Raw genomic sequence first — 21099 nt, 5'->3', positions numbered from 1 at the left:
TCCGGTAAAAGTACATTTTTGGTGATTAATTTACGAGTTTTAGAGTGTTAAGGTGTGTGTCGTTGGCTGCCACGGCCGTTTGGGACGTAAATATGATCAAATGGTATCAGTTTACCCTGTAATTAGTAAGATTATTTGGGGGGAGGGGCTGTGGGGAGTTTAAACATTTTTTAAAAAGCCGATGCTATAAAGTGTATGTTTTTACTGCCAAGTACTAGGATACTTTCTAAAACAGCAATACATAATTTTGGTAATAATGACGTATTGCCTGATGTTTATCATTGGGTTTGTGGTAGTAATAACGTGTTATAATGTCTACCATGTTAACTGTAGCCTTTCTTGAAGTAGAGCGGATACAAGATATACAAGGAATAAAGACTGACACAGACACTGATATTTACCTTTTTTATCATAGGCAGGACTCGTAAATATTGTACTTAGATGTGTGTTGCATGTGTAACTACTTGACTGGACATCTTATATGACAATATTCAAATGTTACCCTACTGTATTGTACCCTATGTAGCTATAGCGTGTCATAATGGATGCCTCCCATTGAAAATGGTTATACATGAATGTATCTGTTCTTTATCATTTTAACGATAGTCCTCTGACTCATCATGTCGATCTGCAAATGTATTGGCCGAGACGTTAAACCCAAGAGTCTACTGGCCGGCGTCAAACAGCTTCTTCCTGCCCTCCATACCCGACATGGCGTCCACGTTCTTACGCCAGTCAGTCACTTCCTCTTTCTGCAATGAGACATCATTCAATCATATCGTTTGAATTTGACCGATGGCTTGTCTGAGGAGTCCGTCGTTGGAAAAACAAAACAACTTCCTGACCTTCTCCTCCTCCTTCTTCACAGTCTTCAGGTTGGCTTTGAAGTCCACGGACTCCTTTACCTTGGAGCCCAGCAGTGCACCCAGCATGGCGTCTGCAGACACCCTCACTCTCTTCAGGTTGGGCCTCTTCATCTTACCCTTCAGCTCATAGATCTTCTGAGACAGGTCGCGCACCTTTTATTCACATTTAATAATTGTTGGTCAGAGAAGAAGTGGTCACGCTAAAAAGATGCTTTGATGATAATAGATTGTCCTTGAACCTAAGTAACCTAAATAAAACTAAAATCATGCTGTGTGCTAACAGCAGAAAGGACACGCACCAGCAAATACAAATAGACGGTGTAGACATTGAAAGGGTGAAGGAAAATACATTTCTGGGGATCACAATAGATGAAAATATGAGCTGGAAACCTCATATTACAAATATACAACATAAGGTGGACAGAAATATTTCAGTATTGAACAAAGCTAAATTTGTTCTCAATCAGAAATCACTCCACACTCTTTATTGCTCTCTGCTTCTACCATATCTTACTTATTGTGTGGAAATATGGCATAATAACTATAAAAGCAATCTTCACTGGCTAAATGTACTGCAAAAAAGGCCAGTAAGGATAATTCATAATGCCGCCTACAGAGAACATACTAACTCCTTATTTGTAAAATGACAAATACTTCAACTTGCTGATATGGTTCATCTTCAAACAGCTAAAATAATGCATAAGGCTAAAAATAAGCAATTAAGACTTGTCACGACATTGGCACGGAATATTCAAAAAGCATAAAGCTTTATTGATATAAATGTTTTCCCAGCAGCACACTTACGTATATAGTCTCCAGGTTGAGCAATACAAGTGAATTTTTAAAAACTGCAACACAACATACCTCAATGTCGCTTTTGGCCACCTTTGAAGCGATGTCATAACGTTCCTCGTCCACAACATCGATCTTCTGGTGGAGCTCTTTGCAAAGATTCTGTAGACGTAATAGTAACGCATCTTTCTGTTATGGTGGCCCGGCTGGTGTATACTAGTATCTGGTGGCCCTACTGGTGTGTACTATTATCTGGTGGCCCTACTGGTGTATACTAGTATCTGGTGGCCCTACTGGTGTATACTAGTATCTGGTGGCCCTACTGGTGTATACTAGCATCTGGTGGCCCTACTGGTGTATACTAGTATCTGGTGGCCCTACTGGTGTATACTAGTATCTAATTGTCAAGCAATTTAATCAAAGAGTTGAGAAACAAGATTGAATTGAAGAAAGAAGTCATTGCAAAGTACAAAGAAGGCTTCTACTCTATGCTGTCTTCACCAACGAGAGTATTCAGTAGAGGTAAACGTCATGTTATTAGGCATTATTTTATGCAGGTAAAACAAATGATTCTCTTTCTTGTTAATATTTTGAATGTCTGGAACTGAATAATTGGATTGACGTTATTCCTTATGGGAAAAGTTGCCTCAGATTTTGTGCGGAATGAATGAACAAAAACCAAAGACAACATCCTTGAAATCTTTAGTTATTGAGATATTGCAGTTTCTCAATAGATCATCATTCCAGTGGCATAAAGGTTTTTGGGGGGTGTATTGTTTTGGCCCAGCGAAACACGAGTGGAAATATTTTCAGTTCCTCATACCTGCAGATCTTGCGCTGACATGCCAGACATCTCCAATGCAGGGACTCTCTCAGACAGGGTTCTCTCTCGCTCATCCCTTCTTATTTGCTTGTCGTTCTCCAGCATCACCATGGCCTTCTTGATCATTTTGGTCTGATGGACAGATGTCATATTGGACGCAGATGTCAGTCCAGCCCGATGACCGCTTTATATAATTGTATAAATATTACCTTCAGAAACAGTCTGCGAGATGCAGAGATTTTTGGCCTCTGGGGAAGAACGTGTATAGATGAATAGTCACGTCATCAATTTCTTGGAAGTTGCAAAACTTCACTTAGCAACCTTTGGATCAATTTAGTAGTAAGGATAATTCATAATGCCGCCTACAGAGAACATACTAACTCCTTATTTGTAAAATGACAAATACTTCAACTTGCTGATATAGTTCATCTTCAAACAGCTAAAATAATGCATAAGGTTAAAAATAAGCAATTAGCTAAAAATGTCATCCAATACTTCTCTTTAAATTTAATTTAATTTAATTATTAAAAAAAACTATATTAGGAAAGCAGGAAGTGAACAAATGTAAGAGTTAGTGATTGTAAAAGTACCAGATGGAGGGGTAGGATTTAATAAGCTTTGCTTCTTCCTACTCCTTTTGGATATGTGGAACTGGGAACTGATTATGGGATGCACTCAATTGTGATGCATGATGCATGTTCAAATGAAATCAAACCATTACCATTACCATTACCATTACCATTACCATTAATTTGTGACACAAAGTTTTAATTTTGGCAGTAAAGGGTACTCACCGAAGACCTGAGTGTGGAACACGAAGGTGACATTGGGAGACAACAAGCATGTTTGTTACATTTCTGACATTTGAGCAGAGTTACAATGAAACATAATTAATTATAATTAGACTCACGCGTCAGACATGCTTTCAGCTCTTTGACTTCTTCTGTGACGGGAGAAAGCACAAGAACATCTAAAAACATGGCTGACTTTGTCCGGAGGTCGAACACGCGCCCTAGTCACGGTCGACCCTCTGACAAAATGTATCTAAAAGAAGAACCATAAAACAAAGTATGGAAAAGAATCATTCATTTTCATCTTACCTTCCACAATACGCAACAAAATGCTGGCAGGCTCCTTTTCCACAGATGAGAGAGACACAACAAACAAGGGTGGATATATAGATTCCAGCCTCCCTGTGAGTGGCTCTCCAAAATAGACCCTCTGTTCTCGCCATTCTGGGCTGGACGTGTGAAAATGTCCACCTGTGATGCTTTCTTAAGCGCCGCCGGTCTCCTTCAGGAGTAATTGGATGGCTGAAAGGAGCTTTAGTGCCACCTAGTGGCTAGGAATTGAAGTGCTCCATCATGAATGGGCATTCATTCATTCATTTTGAATGTGAGGGTCCCTCTCATTCCCACACATATACTCCGTCGTGCTGCGGCTAATCTTCATTCCTCTCCTTTCCAGGGCAAACCTCCACTCTTCCAGCATGTCCTCCACCTGTTCCCTACAAATCCCAATGTCATCTGCAAACATCATAGTCCATGGAGATTCTTGTCTAAGCTCGTCTGTCAGCCTGTCCATCACCATAGCAAACAGGAAGGGGCTCAGAGCTGATCCCTGATGCAGTCCCACCTCCAACACATCTTCCCCCTGTCTTCCAGTCCTCATCCATGTCCTGCACCACTTCGACATACTTCTCTGTCACTCCAGACTTCCTCATACAATACCACAGTCCAGAATCAGAATCATGGAGTCCCAGCGTGGAAGCAACCACCGGGTGCTGCTGTGGCTGACGGCTGAGGATAAAAAGTCTGGTAAGATGCACACACCTCGCTACGAATTCTGGTTGAAATGCTATTCAATGTTTTTCTCTTTATTCATTCGTCGGTATTTGACTGGCTATTTAATTGTTATATTTACATTTATAATATACCATTTCATTGAAACATAAAGAGAATGTGTTTATAAATAGCCCCAAAAATAACCACTAGTTACACTATGCACAATGTCAAAGAAAAGAAAAGAATTTTGTCCAGAGGAGTCGGTTGGAGTTTGATTGACTGACCAATGAGAAGACAGGATACTTGCCGTGTTAGATTTCCCGAAAAAGAATATACCAACATAAATAAAAAAGCAGTAGCTTTTAAAATGAAAACAGACCCTTTCCGAAATCCAAGGAAATCCATCTGGAATAGGTGCAGATTCTGAAAGATGTTGGTAATTGTGTGTAGCTGCTCTATAGGAGTCCACAGCTCAATACAAAGGGTCCCCTTTAAGAGAAAAAAGTTGTAATTTCACAATTTTTTTAAACGATTTTTCAACAATTTTTCATTTTTGAGTTATTACAGGTCAGCCCCCCAACATGCTCTGATTTGTCATTGTTATGTGCATGCTAGGTTAATTAGCCACTCCAAATTGTCCATAGGTATGAATAATGAAAAATTCAATAAATTCAAATAATGATAATAAATAGTAAATAAATAAATAATATCATATAATATAATAAATAAAATAGTAAATAATGAGCTGGACCGCAGAGTGAAGGCAAAGGGGCCAACAAGTGCTAAGACTGTTGGAAAACCATTTCAGGCCCGAATGGTTAGCGTGCAGACCTCACGGCTAGGAGACCAGGGTTCAATTCCACCCTCGGCCATCTCTGTGTGGAGTTTGCATGTTCTCCCCGTGCATGCGTGGGTTTTCTCCGGGTACTCCGGTTTCCTCCCACATTCCAAAAACATGCTAGGTTAATTAGCCACTCCAAATTGTCCATAGGTATGAATGTGAGTGTGAATGGTTGTTTGTCTCTATGTGCCCTGGGATTGGCTGGTGACCAGTCCAGGGTGGACCCCGCCTCTCGCCCCAAGACAGCTGGGATAGGTAAGGCTGATAAGGCTGATAATTATCAGTACCGGTATCAGACCGATATCAGCCTAAAAGTGGGATATCGGTCCACATCAGTTTCAAGAGATTTTCACAATCATAAAATCTGATACAACATTCATTCATTCATTCATTTTCTACCGCTTATCCTCACGAGGGGTGCTGGAGCCTACCCCAGCTGTCTTGGGGCAAGAGGACTGGTGGCCAGCCAATCCCAGGGCACATATAGACAAACAACCATTCACACTCACATTCATACCTATGGACAATTTGGAGTGGCTAATTAACCTAGCATGTTTTTGGAATGTGGGAGGAAACCGGAGTATTTCCACACAGAGATGGCCGAAGGTGGAATTGAACCCTGGTCTCCTAGCTGTGAGGTCTGCGTGCTAACCACTCGGGCGCCGTGCCGCCCTTCTGATATGTCATTACACAAATCTATACCAGCTGACATCGGTAGAGCTGGACAATATCAACATGTCGGTTTTCTGCCAAAAAGCCAAGCTATACACGTCATGCTATTTCATTTGGAAATGCCCAAAGAACTGTATTAGCTTAGCAGATGCTGTGGAACAGAGAGGGTTGTATCATATGATGCATCCCAATGCAGCCTGTATGCATGTTCTTAACGATACGAAACCATGACCAAATATGCTTAAAAAACATTTAATCCTTGTTCTGATCCTTCTTTTCTTTCTATTTGTACAGTTTGATTCCAATCAGGTTGGAATTGTGTTTGTAACTGTATTTGAAGTCTCAACCCGTGGAACTCGCTAACTCTTTTCTTATTGGCCGGCGTCAAACAGCTTCTTCCTGCCCTCCATTCCGGACATGGCCTCCACGTTCTTGCGCCAGTCAGTCACTTCTTCCCGCTGGAGAAGACAAAGAGGAGGTGAAATACGACATCATCACGACTTATCAATGAGCATCAGCATTACTTTTTCTTCCTCCTTCTTGACGGTCTTCAGGTTGGCTTTGAAATCGGCTTTCATCAGTTTGGACGTGTCGGAGTAAGCACCCAGCATGTCATCTGTACTTTTCTTCACCCTTTTTAAGCCGGGGCGCTTGATCCCCTTCAGCTCCACGATCTTCTGTCGCAGCGATACGATCTGAATGGAACAATGGAACAATGCAACCGATCACTTTGTCGCTAGAACCGTGACGACCGCAGCTGGTCAAATGGGGAAGCCGCAATCTGTAAAATGTTAGCACGTTAGCAACGGGCCTTAAGCTCAACCGGAGATGATCGGCATCTGTTTGTCTATTTTTACTATGCACCACTTCTTGATCATTCTTTTTGCCATCTTAAAACAGCAACAACTTTTCAAAAACAACTTTGACGTGGGCTATGCAATTCCAATAGCAGTGCTTCAGTGGTGGAGTAAAACAATTCAACAATAATTACTGCTGTAAAAAAAAACATACTGCTAATATGAATGCACTAGCAGCTAGGCTAATACAGTAGTGGGGAGCAGAAAGTGGAAAACAAATGACGGACGTTTTGTCGTTCTTTGAGAATCCGTAGTGTTTCCAAACATCCCATTTAAACGTTGCAGTGGGGGGGTTAAATATAGACGCTACGAACAGCCATGCTGTTTTACTAGTAGTTGTATGTGCCTCACGGCTTCCATCCGTATTCAATACAAAATGCTTGCATCGGATTTTACCGACACCCACAAACGCATCGCGATGAATCTAGATTTCACCCGTCAATTGCATCCATACCCTGTAAATGAGTCGATTCGCTCGCATGCGCATGGATGTATCAATTAATATCGATTCTTTTCCCCACCCTTACTGTGAACCATTTGAGCAAGGTTGGTTGAAAAACGTGTCCCCATCTTTTCAGGGCACAAACAGGAACCAGTTGTCCAGAAGTCATTGGCCATTCATCTAATGATGATAAAACTTTGAGTATACTAGCTTGTCTTTTTCAGCAAAGTTTTCCCAAATATGGGAAATATGCTGGAGCAGAGGCAGGGAACCTTTTTGTCATATTTGAAAAATTGGAAAAATATTAGTTTGAACTGCCTCAAATGGACCTCCTGGTACTAAAGGTCGCTTATCCCTGCTTTGGGCCATGGAGTCTCTCTCCACAGGGGTGCTGTGCTTTGACTTTTTTAAAGATGAGAGATTTCCTGTACCTCATTTTCACTCTTGGCCACCTTCATTTCCATATCGTATCGAGCTTCATCAGCCACATCGATCTTCCCATGTATCTCTCGGCACAGTTCCTGCCAAAGTAGCAGAGCCCATTGGTACCAATGCCTGCATGGTACCAATGTGGACTTTGTGGTCTTGGTACCTTGAGGTCTTGAACTGACAGGTCTGAGATCTCCGGTGAAGGGAAACATTCACGGATGACTCTTTCTTTCTCCACTTTTTTTGCTTCGCCCTCATCCGTAAGCATTGAAGCTGCCTTTCTCAGCAACATGGACTTCAATGGAAGAAGACATCCAAGTGCGGCATTATTTGGATACAGAAAGTCATCAAAGGTTTTCTATGCCCCAACTACCACGACAACTTCCTACTTTGCCTAAATTCACGTATTTTGGGAGGGAAGTCTGTAGTCTGGAAACTTGGTAACGGTTTAATTTCATTTGAACATGCATCAGATTCCAATTGAGTGCATCCCATAATCAGTTCCCAGTTCCACATGTCCAAAAGGAGTAGGAAGAAGCAAAGCTTATTAAATGGTACTTTTACAATCACTAACTCTTACATTTGTTCACTTCCTGCTTTCCTAATATAGTTTAAGGTTTTTTTTGTTTCATTTTTTAAATTTAATTTAATAATTTTTTATCACGTACCAAAGTACTCTGTGATATGAGCATCCAATGCCATAATGTGTACCATAGTGCGTGTCAATATAGTGATATATATAGCACATCATGACTGGTTGGTGCTTGACTCACCTTCAAGTGCAGTCGCCGTGAAGCGGAATAATTGGCTTTTCTCTGTGAAACAGAAAACAATTGATGCGTCATTGCCGACAGACAAGCATTATTATTATTATTATTATTATTATTATTATTTTTGGATAGAGTCTACAAACCGGAACGGAGGCATGGAAACGAGAACTTGTCTAACTCACGGATGGTGCCAACCTGACAATATTGCACATAACAAACCGCCAGTTTTAGTATCGATTCGGATACCCACGAACACTTTTGTCAAGGTTTTGCCCCGGTTATTGCACAATATTGCATTTGCATTCTAACTAAAGCGAGCCCTAACAAAGCCTTGCTAACTCATGAAGCGTGCATTTTTTCATTGAGTGCAAATGCTAAAGAAGCCGCCATGGGGCCACAGGAAGTTGCGAGTGCCTAATGGCTTACTACATCCAATCAGATAATTGTCATCACTACACTGCCCCCAGTCACCAAGGGACATTGTACATTCGCCGGGGATTGTTTTGAGTTCAAATCGTGTGTATTTTGCCCACTTTCTTCTGTCGTTTCCAGTTCCAAAAAATGATAAATGAATACAAATTGTTGAATTATCACTTTAAAGGGGACCTATTATGGTGTTGTGAAATGCCATTGACAGCGAATCAGGAACTCCAACCACTTCTGCCTGATGCTTGCCTCTTTAGGCAAGGTAGCGTTCCCTCACATGTCCTGCTCCATGCTCTGTGCTAACGGTCAAATCTTTCGACCAAAGCGAAGCAGAGCGGGTTTAGGCCTATCGAGCGAGTCCCCGGGCATACCCATATAAGGACGTCAGTGTAACCAGGTGTTAGAAAATAAAGAAACCTAGCTTGCATAGCCATGCCACCCCAGTGGGGGCCATTGGTTACGGCATCTCTTAGCATTCACACGCAGAAATTGCAACTTCACACTACATTCATGGAAGTATTGTCAGAGAGTTCTTTGTTGTACTCACCGGTCTTTGTGAAAATGTGACAGGAAACAAGACAAAACCAATCAGATTTTTTTTTTTACTGATAAAATTAAATGCACAAATCAAAGTAACAATACTTACCCTTCAGACATTTCTGTGGAAAACAAATACACAAGTTACCATATCTTACTTATTGTGTGGAAATATGGGCTAATAACTATAAAAGCAATCTTACTGGCTAAATGTACTGCAAAAAAGGTCAGTAAGGATAATTCATAATGCCGCCTACAGAGAACATACTAACTCCTTATTTGTAAAATCACAAATACTTCAACTTGCTGATATAACACTATGGTACCCATTATGGCATTGGATGCTCATATCACAGAGTACTTCCATACGGGACAAAAAAATGAAAAAACATTTTTTTAAATAAAAAAAATTAAAAATGAAAAAAAAATCTTTAAAAAAAATATTTTTTTCATTAAAAAAATTAACTTAAATTATATTATGAAAGCAGGAAGTGAACAAATGTAAGAGTTAGTGATTGTAAAAGTACCAGATGGAGGGGTAGGATTTAATAAGCTTTGCTTCTTCCTACTCCTTTTGGACATGTGGAACTGGGAACTGATTATGGGATGCACTCAATTGGAATCTGATGCATGTTCAAATGAAATAAAACCATTCCCATTCTTTCCTACACTACATGTTCTTCTTCCTGTGTCCTTCCAGGATGAGATAATGCTCCCTATTGTTACAGAGGGGTGTGCTATATTTGAAAACATGGTGCCCTGCAGCCAGACAGCTGCTGTGCGATGGCCGTGATGCTTTTAGAGAACGCCATCATTGAAAGCCCTCCCTGCCTCCATTACTAGTCGACCGTGACCGTGTCCCTGTGTAGCATTATAGCGCGTGCATACAGGGAGCGGGGTTGCTAGTAGCCTTTTCCCACCGCAATTAGCGTCTCTAACCTTATTAGTTTTTAAAGCACTGGTAGTACCGCCAAAAAATGACACATGCTACAATGCTAAAGCTACTTACCATTGAGAGGCATCTTGAAGAACACTATTTTCTGGAGAAACTTGGGACTGTCCAGTCTCTAATCCTGGATCGGATTCGGGTTCCAACACATATAGCTGTATGTTGAAAGATAAATCGCCGTTTATTATCGACTCCTATAGAGTTGATCAACTCCTATAAAGTTGGGTTCGCAGCTAGCGACACAAACCGGACGTCCTTCTAAGCCAGGGGTCAGCAACCCGCGGCTCCAGAGCCGCATGTGGCTCTTCAGCGTCTTTGTTGTGGCTCCCTTTGCAATGCTTGAATATTTTAACACCTGAATGGGGAAAATGCATGTCTTTTGTAATGAGTTTTAAAAAAATCCAACTTTGTCTGAGACCATGAATGCATCCTGAGTGAGTTCTGACTGCTATTCAGTTCAGTACATGAAGGAAAATAAGTAATACTTATTTGACAATTCTAATAAATAAATTGGAAATCATTTAAAAACAGCGGCATGGGAACTCTTTTGCGGCAGAGTAAACAAATCAGGTAAGTTTACAGTAGTTTACACATACATTTATGTATGTAAGTGTATCTCCAATACTAGCAAGAGTACTCCAACTCGTCTTTTCTTATCTGAACTACTTTGATACCCCCAAATTCCCTCCAATGTTGTTTTAAACATACTATATGCTTTGCGGCTCCAGGCTATTTTTGTTCAGTGGGCATTGGGTAAAATGGCTCTTTTCATAGTAAAGGTTGCCGACCCCTGTTCTAAGCAATGTGACCAACCACCAAATCCAAAGAAATCCAGCTGGAGTAGGTGCAGATTCTGTAATATCTAGAAAGCTGTTAAATATCTGAATAAATATTCATAACTTACCCTTCAGCTCAAGCAGCGCAGTCAAACACAGACGTCATGGCTGTGGTACATTTAGGTCTTCCTGCAAATATACCCCGCCCCCGCCCCCACCCGATGACTGGTGCATCACAATGGAACCGATTTTGATTTGCCCCCAAAGCGTGTCACTGTACCGCAGCGCAAGGGCGCACCTTATATGTTCCTCCAAAGCGCTAAGTGGCGCCTCAGTCGTCACCTCTGACGCACGACCAGGTGCGCCCATCACGCCGGCGGTGCGGGCGTTTGGCAGAACACGGCGTGACGCTCCACATGACAACAACAGCCGCTGTCAATCATGGCATCCCGTTACAAGATTCCCACTTTTAGGTTGACCTGGAGGAAAAGAGAGAACAAGAGAAGGCTGACTTGTGACTGACTTGTCACAGACGCCATAGGGACTAAAAAGCTAACAAAGCTAACAGCTAAGCTATGATGAGTTCTTAACAGGCTTACAAGGACTCTCACTTTGAGAAGCCCTCATCGATGGCTTTTTCCCACAAATGTTTCGATGTGCACTGATGGGGTGGCGGGGGACCCTGTGAATTCTGTGCTTTGAGCCCCCAAGGACCCTTGCCCCACCACTGGGTGGAACTGGAGGCGGTGGCTGTAGACCAGGAACTTGTTGGAATAATTCCGTATTGCCAGTTTTTCGTCCGTCCAGCCTTGAAATTTAGTTTGGATCAAAAAAAAACTTTCCTTAGCAATTCCAGTGCCGATTGATGGGTGACCTTTGGTTGACCTATGTAATAAACTGTAATAACGCTGTAATAACTATGTAATAAGTCAAAAAGTAATTCAGCACAAATGTCCATTATAACTGAAGACAACTGCACAAACGGAGCACAAAAAATGACACGACTTTGGTTCAATTGGGAGCATGTTGGGGGGCCGGTTATGTAATAGGTTGGTTGACCTATGTAATAAACTATAATAACACTGTAGTAATTATGTGATACATCAAAAACAAACACAGAAAGAAATGTTCATTGCAACTGCACAAACGGAGCACAAAAGATGACACTACTTTGGTTCAATGAATAGCATGTTGGGGGGGCTGGGTGACCTTTGGTTGACCTATGTAATAAACTGTAATAACGCTGTAATAACTATGTAATAAGTCAAAAAGTAATTCAGCACAAATGTCCATTATAACTGAAGACAACTGCACAAACGGAGCACAAACGGAGCACAAAAAATGACACGACTTTGGTTCAATTGGGAGCATGTTGGGGGGCCAGTTATGTAATAGGTTGGTTGACCTATGTAATAAACTATAATAACACTGTAGTAATTATGTAATACATCAAAAACAAACACAGAAAGAAATGTTCATTGCAACTGCACAAACGGAGCACAAAAGATGACACTACTTTGGTTCAATGAATAGCATGTTGGGGGGGCTGGGTGACCTTTGGTTGACCTATGTAATAAACTGTAATAACACTGTAGTAATTATGTAATAGATCAAAAACAAACACAGAAAGAAATGTTCATTGCAACTGCACAAACGGAGCACAAACGGAGCACAAAAGATGACACTACTTTGGTTCAATGAATAGCATGTTGGGGGGGCTGGGTGACCTTTGGTTGACCTATGTAATAAACTGTAATAACGCTGTAATAACTATGTAATAAGCCAAAAAGTAATTCAGCACAAATGTCCATTATAACTGAAGACAACTGCACAAACGGAGCACAAACGGAGCACAAAAAATGACACGACTTTGGTTCAATTGGGAGCATGTTGGGGGGCCGGTTATGTAATAGGTTGGTTGACCTATGTAATAAACTATAATAACACTGTAGTAATTATGTAATACATCAAAAACAAACACAGAAAGAAACGTTCATTGCAACTGCACAAACGGAGCACAAACGGAGCACAAAAGATGACACTACTTTGGTTCAATGAATAGCATGTTCGGGGGGCTGGGTGACCTTTGGTTGACCTATGTAATAAACTATAATAACACTGTAGTAATTATGTAATACATCAAAAACAAACACAGAAAGAAACGTTCATTGCAACTGCACAAACGGAGCACAAACGGAGCACAAAAGATGACACTACTTTGGTTCAATGAATAGCATGTTGGGGGGGCTGGGTGACCTTTGGTTGACCTATGTAATAAACTGTAATAACGCTGTAATAACTATGTAATAAGTCAAAAAGTAATTCAGCACAAATGTGCATTATAACTGAAGACAACTGCACAAACGGAGCACAAACGGAGCACAAAAAATGACACGACTTTGGTTCAATTGGGAGCATGTTGGGGGGCCGGTTATGTAATAGGTTGGTTGACCTATGTAATAAACTATAATAACACTGTAGTAATTATGTGATACATCAAAAACAAACACAGAAAGAAATGTTCATTGCAACTGCACAAACGGAGCACAAAAAATGACACTACTTTGGTTCAATGAATAGCATGTTGGGGGGGCTGGGTGACCTCTGGTTGACCTATGTAATAAACTGTAATAACACTGTAGTAATTATGTAATAGATCAAAAACAAACACAGAAAGAAATGTTCATTGCAACTGCACAAACGGAGCACAAAAGATGACACTACTTTGGTTCAATGAATAGCATGTTGGGGGGGCTGGGTGACCTTTGGTTGACCTATGTAATAAACTGTAATAACGCTGTAATAACTATGTAATAAGTCAAAAAGTAATTCAGCACAAATGTCCATTATAACTGAAGACAACTGCACAAACGGAGCACAAAAAATGACACGACTTTGGTTCAATTGGGAGCATGTTGGGGGGCCGGTTATGTAATAGGTTGGTTGACCTATGTAATAAACTATAATAACACTGTAGTAACTATGTAATACATCAAAAACAAACACAGAAAGAAATGTTCATTGCAACTGCACAAACGGAGCACAAAAAATGACACTACTTTGGTTCAATGAATAGCATGTTGGGGGGGCTGGGTGACCTTTGGTTGACCTATGTAATAAACTGTAATAACGCTGTAATAACTATGTAATAAGCCAAAAAGTAATTCAGCACAAATGTCCATTATAACTGAAGACAACTGCACAAACGGAGCACAAACGGAGCACAAAAAATGACACGACTTTGGTTCAATTGGGAGCATGTTGGGGGGCCGGTTATGTAATAGGTTGGTTGACCTATGTAATAAACTATAATAACACTGTAGTAATTATGTAATACATCAAAAACAAACACAGAAAGAAACGTTCATTGCAACTGCACAAACGGAGCACAAACGGAGCACAAAAGATGACACTACTTTGGTTCAATGAATAGCATGTTCGGGGGGCTGGGTGACCTTTGGTTGACCTATGTAATAAACTATAATAACACTGTAGTAATTATGTAATACATCAAAAACAAACACAGAAAGAAACGTTCATTGCAACTGCACAAACGGAGCACAAACGGAGCACAAAAGATGACACTACTTTGGTTCAATGAATAGCATGTTGGGGGGGCTGGGTGACCTTTGGTTGACCTATGTAATAAACTGTAATAACGCTGTAATAACTATGTAATAAGTCAAAAAGTAATTCAGCACAAATGTGCATTATAACTGAAGACAACTGCACAAACGGAGCACAAACGGAGCACAAAAAATGACACGACTTTGGTTCAATTGGGAGCATGTTGGGGGGCCGGTTATGTAATAGGTTGGTTGACCTATGTAATAAACTATAATAACACTGTAGTAATTATGTGATACATCAAAAACAAACACAGAAAGAAATGTTCATTGCAACTGCACAAACGGAGCACAAAAAATGACACTACTTTGGTTCAATGAATAGCATGTTGGGGGGGCTGGGTGACCTCTGGTTGACCTATGTAATAAACTGTAATAACACTGTAGTAATTATGTAATAGATCAAAAACAAACACAGAAAGAAATGTTCATTGCAACTGCACAAACGGAGCACAAAAGATGACACTACTTTGGTTCAATGAATAGCATGTTGGGGGGGCTGGGTGACCTTTGGTTGACCTATGTAATAAACTGTAATAACGCTGTAATAACTATGTAATAAGTCAAAAAGTAATTCAGCACAAATGTCCATTATAACTGAAGACAACTGCACAAACGGAGCACAAAAAATGACACGACTTTGGTTCAATTGGGAGCATGTTGGGGGGCCGGTTATGTAATAGGTTGGTTGACCTATGTAATAAACTATAATAACACTGTAGTAACTATGTAATACATCAAAAACAAACACAGAAAGAAATGTTCATTGCAACTGCACAAACGGAGCACAAAAAATGACACTACTTTGGTTCAATGAATAGCATGTTGGGGGGGCTGGGTGACCTTTGGTTGACCTATGTAATAAACTGTAATAACGCTGTAATAACTATGTAATAAGTCAAAAAGTAATTCAGCACAAATGTCCATTATAACTGAAGACAACTGCACAAACGGAGCACAAACGGAGCACAAAAAATGACACGACTTTGGTTCAATTGGGAGCATGTTGGGGGGCCGGTTATGTAATAGGTTGGTTGACCTATGTAATAAACTATAATAACACTGTAGTAATTATGTAATACATCAAAAACAAACACAGAAAGAAACGTTCATTGCAACTGCACAAACGGAGCACAAAAGATGACACTACTTTGGTTCAATGAATAGCATGTTGGGGGGGCTGGGTGACCTTTGGTTGACCTATGTAATAAACTGTAATAACGCTGTAATAACTATGTAATAAGTCAAAAAGTAATTCAGCACAAATGTGCATTATAACTGAAGACAACAGCACAAACGTAGCACAACAAAAGACAAAGTGGCTAATGTAGGAGCCGCTGTATGTACTAGTGTATCTACGAAGGTAGTTTTTTTCCCTCAAACAGAAACGTGGGGTCAGTATCGTAGAGCTCTTGAGCAATGTTTCCTGTCACTGCAGTGGAAAGTGATAAAAGCCTTCTTTCCGGTTAAGCGCGTGATAACATCATTAGCTCAGCGCGAAGAAAACAGATGAGGACTCTCTCTCCGCACGACAAACATGGCAGCCATCTATGCCACTCTTGTGTGGTTCTTTTTCACAACAGGACTTGCACCTTCGTCTTTTCTTGGCATCCTAAACCAAAGACCGGACTGCGACCAGGCGGTGAGGACGAGACGCACGCTTTGTGATGTTGTTGATATTGTTTGCTGGGGCCCTCAAACTTCCTTTCCCACGCTTTTTCCCAGGGGCTTGACAGCTGCCAAAAGAGTGAGTGAACCTTGTAAAGCCTGCACAGTTATTCTGATTAATCTGATTAATCAACATGTATTTTATATCCTGCATCAGATAACTGCTCAGTCAGACACGCGCTGGTACCCAGACAGCGTGCCCCCACCGGCCCCGAGTGGGGTTCAGAGTATTTGGGGGTGCGTCTGGTCAACCGTCGACCTGTTCCCGTTATGAACGTGACGTGGACCTTAAGGTCGGATGGTGAGTCGCGACATCAGCCCCCCCGTTTGGGACGGGTCATTAGTTCCAGACCCGACCCCAATGACTCAATTCCCACAAAGTAGGATTCAGTATTGGGTTAGAGTTGGGGTTCCTAAACTTGACCAACTCAGGGTCCGCTTGGAAATAGGAAAAAATGTCCGCTGACCACCTTTGTCCTACAAACAGTACCTTTCAGAGTACTTCACTTATAATAATAATAATAATTATTATTAATAATAATTAATTAATAATAATTATTATTAATAATAATAATTAATTAATAATAATAATAATAATAATTATTAGAATTATTATATTTATTATTATTATTAATAATAATAATTTTGTCCTGTAAACAGTACATTTCAAAGTACTGCACTTATAAAAAATATTATTATTAATAATAATAATTAATTATTACTATTATTATTAGAATTGTTATATTAATTATTATTATTATTATTATTAATTTTGTCCTGTAAACAGTACATTTCAAAGTACTTCACTTATAATAATAATAATAATAATTATTATTATTATTATTTTTGTCCTATAAACGGTACATTTCAGAGCACTTCACTTATAATAATAATAATTATTATTATTATAATAATTATTACTTTTAATAATAATAATTATTATTATTATAAGAATAATAATAATTATTTATTTATTTACTTTTTATAAACAGTACATTTCAGAGCACTTCACTTATAATAATTTTTATTTTTTTTAATAAGTGAAGTGCTCTGAAATGTACTGTTTATAGGACAAAGGTGGGCAGCTTTAAACTTCTTTAAACTTATAATAATAATAATTATTATTATTATTATTATAAGTGAAGTTATAATATATATAAATAGAATAATAATAATATTATTATTTTATAAGTGAAGTGCTCTGAAATGTACTGTTTATAGGACAAAGGTGGGCAGCGGACATTTTTTATAAGTGAAGTGCTCTGATAATAATAATTATAATAATTATAATTATTATATTATTGGTACAATAATTATAATAATAATAAAAATTATTATAGTATTGGTATAATAATTATAATAATAATAAAAAATATTATTATTATAAAGATTCCGAAACTTTTAATCTGTGGTGTACACACAAGACAGAATTAATTCTCAACTTTTTTTTCTCAAGTGAGCTCCATATTTCCCGCCACTACAGACTACATACATGTACATACGTGCTCCTCCGTTAATGACCCCTGGCATGATGACTGTATAAGGGTCCTAAAATATTGGGACAGGTCAATAACACTCAATAGGTTATTACTTGGGCCTATAAATACCTATTTTTTAAATCGTGCAATAAATGTTTTACAATATTTTATAATATAATATAATCATTTTAAAAATAATATTTGCAAAAATTAATCATATTTTTAATGACGTCTCATGGCCCACCTGCAGTACCACCACGGCCCAGCAGGGGGCCGCGGCCCACACTTTGGGAATATAGACATAGACTTTCTTTATTGTCATTGCACAATAAATACAATAAGAGAAAATTTGACATAAGACATAAAAAACATGTTTACCACCTCCCACATTATTAGAGCCTTCTAGACATGAAATAACACCCCTATATTCACCTTTATACTTCTGTTAGTCAATATAGTAGACATAATAAGAGAAAGTTAGACATAAGACACAAAGAAAACATGTTTGCCACTTCCTAAATGTAGTTTTCTACCATGATTAGAGCCCTCTATACATGAAATAACACCCCTATATTCACCTTTATACTTCTGTTAGTCAATATAGTAGACATAATAAGAGAAAGTTAGACATAAGACACAAAGAAAACATGTTTGCCACTTCCTAAATGTAGTTTTTTACCATGATTAGAGCCCTCTATACATGAAATAACACCCCTATAGTCACCTTTATACTTCTGTTAGTCAATATAGTAGACATAATAAGAGAAAGTTAGACATAAGACACAAAGAAAACATGTTTGCCACTTCCTAAATGTAGTTTTTTACCATGATTAGAGCCCTCTATACATGAAATAACACCCCTATAGTCACCTTTACACTCCAATAACCCAATTTAGCAGACATAGTAAGATAAAATAAGACGTAAATAATCTAAAATAGACTGACACGTAGAGACCAGCGTAGACTGCGACTGTACAAGCACGGACTCATGGTGCGCTTTGATGGCTTCAGTAACAAGCAGAGAACACAGGAAGTAAACACGCACCCGGGAGCTGCTGTCGACCGCGCTCTACTATGCTAACCTGCTAGCAGTCGTCTAACAGGCAGCTCTTGCTAGCCCGCCTTGATATTTATTCCTTGGTTCATTTGGGGAAAATGTCCATCCAGTGAGCGAAGCGTTAGCATCGGGATAGCATGGCAACGATTGCGGTCAGCTCTGGAATCCATGAACTTCCATTCAGGAGGGCAATTGTTCCATGAGGCATCAGCATTCCTAATATGTTTTCCCAGCAAGTATACTGACACTCCAGGGGTCGGAGTTGCGCATCGTGGACACAAGTACAAAGCAAAGTGTGTGTGTGTACTTCACCTACAGCGTCAGCCAGCAGCTCGGGTTCGACTCCAGCAAGGTAAAGATTCAAACCCTGTTCACCCGAAGCGAGCCACCACAGCCCCCCATTTGATTTTTTGCTTGCTGCCTAGTGGACATTTTCATTGGCCGGGGTCGTGGTGGAGGCGGGACATTCATACATGATGTCGGCTTTTAACTTGCCGGAACCCGACGTCGGGGATTACAGGATCACCAAGCAAGTCACCGTCCCGGGTGAGTTATTACCACTAGATGGATGCGGTGCCCCCAAAGCATGCCTGACAATATTTCCTGGCAAAGACTACGCACTGTGGGCCCTAATTTTGTGGCGCCAATTTGGTAGACTGGGCTGCGCCTCGATGGCCCTGGAGGTGCACCGGCGTAGGCGTCCACATTTTCAGCTCATCGCAGTGAAAATTTCGTGAAAACAAAACAACGCGCCAAAGGTGCCCTGAAAGATGGCTGGCTCGGACCTGATGTATTCTTGGTGCAGGCGAAGCGCAGCTTGAGGCGCAGCTTGAGGCGCAGCTTGAGGCGCAGCTTGAGGCGCAGCTTGAGGCGCAGCTTGAAGCGCAGCTTGAAGCGCAGCTTGAAGCGCAGCTTGAAGCGCAGCTTGAAGCGCAGCTTGAAGCGCAGCTTGAAGCGCAGCTTGAAGCGCAGCTTGAAGCGCAGCTTGAAGCGCAGCTTGAAGCGCAGCTTGAAGCGCAGCTTGCCTAGTGGTAAATTGGCTGAGAGGCGCACAGTGCACACACGTCACCAAAACCTCACAGTGTCAGGCACATTTCAATGCAACCAGCAACCGTGTGTCTGACACACGCAGAGTGGAGCTGTCATGTTTTCACTTCTAATTTTTTATAAGGGGGGGGGGGGCAGCCAGCCATTTATTTAGGGGTCTGTTCCTGTTTTTAATCTGACTGTCAGGAACAGAGGTGGTCCACATGGCGACGCGCATGGTGGCCTCTGATGCGCAGTCCGGTGGGCCCTGACCATTTCAATGCAGTGAGAAGCACTCATTGAATTGGTTAAGATTACATTCAGTTCTTTGCTACTTGCGCCGGTGGGAGGGATGGAGGCGTGGGTGCGCCGGACTGCGCCGCTCATGAAAATGGCCAAATCCACCGAGCACATCCCGTCGCCGTGCCCGCGCCCGGCAATTCCAGATGAATGATGAAGTGAAAACATCTCATCTTGTGATATTTGCTCTCATGGCCAGGATGCAACGACAAGACGATCCGAAGCTCCCAGATGTGCTTGGAAAACGGTACTTTTTTTTCCTCCCGTCAGACCACTTCCGCATTCTTCCGTGTTTGCGTTCTTTGTTCAGGTAGTCTTTGGCACCCTGAGGTGACTCCCGTGTTGTTGGTTGGGAAACGTCACCTTTTGTCTGTTGTGGTGGGATTTCGGGCCGACGTGTACTCTGACCTGTACCAAGTCTCCATCGAGAACCGGGGCGTCCATTTATCCCAGAACGTTCCCAGGGTAGGTCATCCGTGTGTCAAACCCTAAATGTTTTGATATTTTGGAAAGCAACGCATGCGCAGCAGATATGCTAACAACTTCTATATTTATGATATATTTCATGTCATATAGCTGAAAAAAGACCATAATATCAACTTCTTTCTTTTCCCGTTTTATTTCCATAATATTATAACAGCTTCTCAAACTTTTTGGCCCCCCAAAAAGAAAAAAAGCAGCTTCATTTTGTTTACTTCTCATAATTCCATGGCTTTTTTTGAATATTTCAACTTTGCCAGACCTTTGCTAGACTAAAATGATATTTTTTCTAGTTCATTCTAGAAAAATTAAAGCTCTTTTTTTTTCCACTTTCTTCTTGTAAGTTTTGTTTTTATAATTATGAATGTATTCTCATATTTAGATTTTGTTCCCTTAATATTATCATTTTTCCCGGAACTAATTTTCCAAAAATTACAACTTTATTAGATTCCCTCATAATATTATGAGTTTATTTCGATACAAAATATTTCAACTTTCTT

General features: G+C 40.3%; 3 protein-coding genes across 3 annotated transcripts; 1 reads left to right on the top strand and 2 right to left on the bottom strand.

The window, feature by feature from the left end:
- Positions 1-36: 36 nt before the first annotated feature.
- LOC131137919 (interleukin-17 receptor A-like) lies at positions 37-20862 on the top strand. Its single transcript, XM_058086339.1, has 10 exons — positions 37-103; positions 607-734; positions 869-962; positions 4195-4298; positions 16174-16232; positions 16316-16337; positions 16416-16559; positions 19027-19145; positions 19219-19339; positions 20319-20862. Exons 3-10 carry the CDS (start codon positions 931-933, stop codon positions 20609-20611), a joined length of 894 nt encoding a protein of 297 aa, XP_057942322.1. The 5' UTR covers positions 37-103; positions 607-734; positions 869-930; the 3' UTR covers positions 20612-20862.
- On the bottom strand, positions 408-2741 carry LOC131137926 (troponin I, slow skeletal muscle-like). The gene is made up of 5 exons (XM_058086347.1): positions 2691-2741; positions 2482-2613; positions 1731-1820; positions 846-1019; positions 408-752 (listed from the first exon to the last, which is right to left on the bottom strand). Exons 2-5 carry the CDS (start codon positions 2605-2607, stop codon positions 666-668), a joined length of 477 nt encoding a protein of 158 aa, XP_057942330.1. The 5' UTR covers positions 2608-2613; positions 2691-2741; the 3' UTR covers positions 408-665.
- LOC131137923 (troponin I, slow skeletal muscle-like) lies at positions 6042-9343 on the bottom strand. Its single transcript, XM_058086343.1, has 5 exons — positions 8280-9343; positions 7670-7801; positions 7509-7598; positions 6303-6473; positions 6042-6236 (listed from the first exon to the last, which is right to left on the bottom strand). The coding sequence occupies exons 1-5, from the start codon at positions 8349-8351 to the stop codon at positions 6150-6152; spliced, it is 552 nt and encodes a 183-aa protein (XP_057942326.1). The 5' UTR covers positions 8352-9343; the 3' UTR covers positions 6042-6149.
- Positions 20863-21099: the final 237 nt, after the last annotated feature.

This window comes from Doryrhamphus excisus, chromosome 11 (genome assembly GCF_030265055.1).
Source record: "Doryrhamphus excisus isolate RoL2022-K1 chromosome 11, RoL_Dexc_1.0, whole genome shotgun sequence".
In the NCBI taxonomy this organism is placed as follows: Eukaryota; Metazoa; Chordata; class Actinopteri; order Syngnathiformes; family Syngnathidae; genus Doryrhamphus; species Doryrhamphus excisus.
The sequence above is the reverse complement of the archived record's forward strand: the minus strand, read 5'-3'. Positions and strand labels throughout refer to the sequence as shown.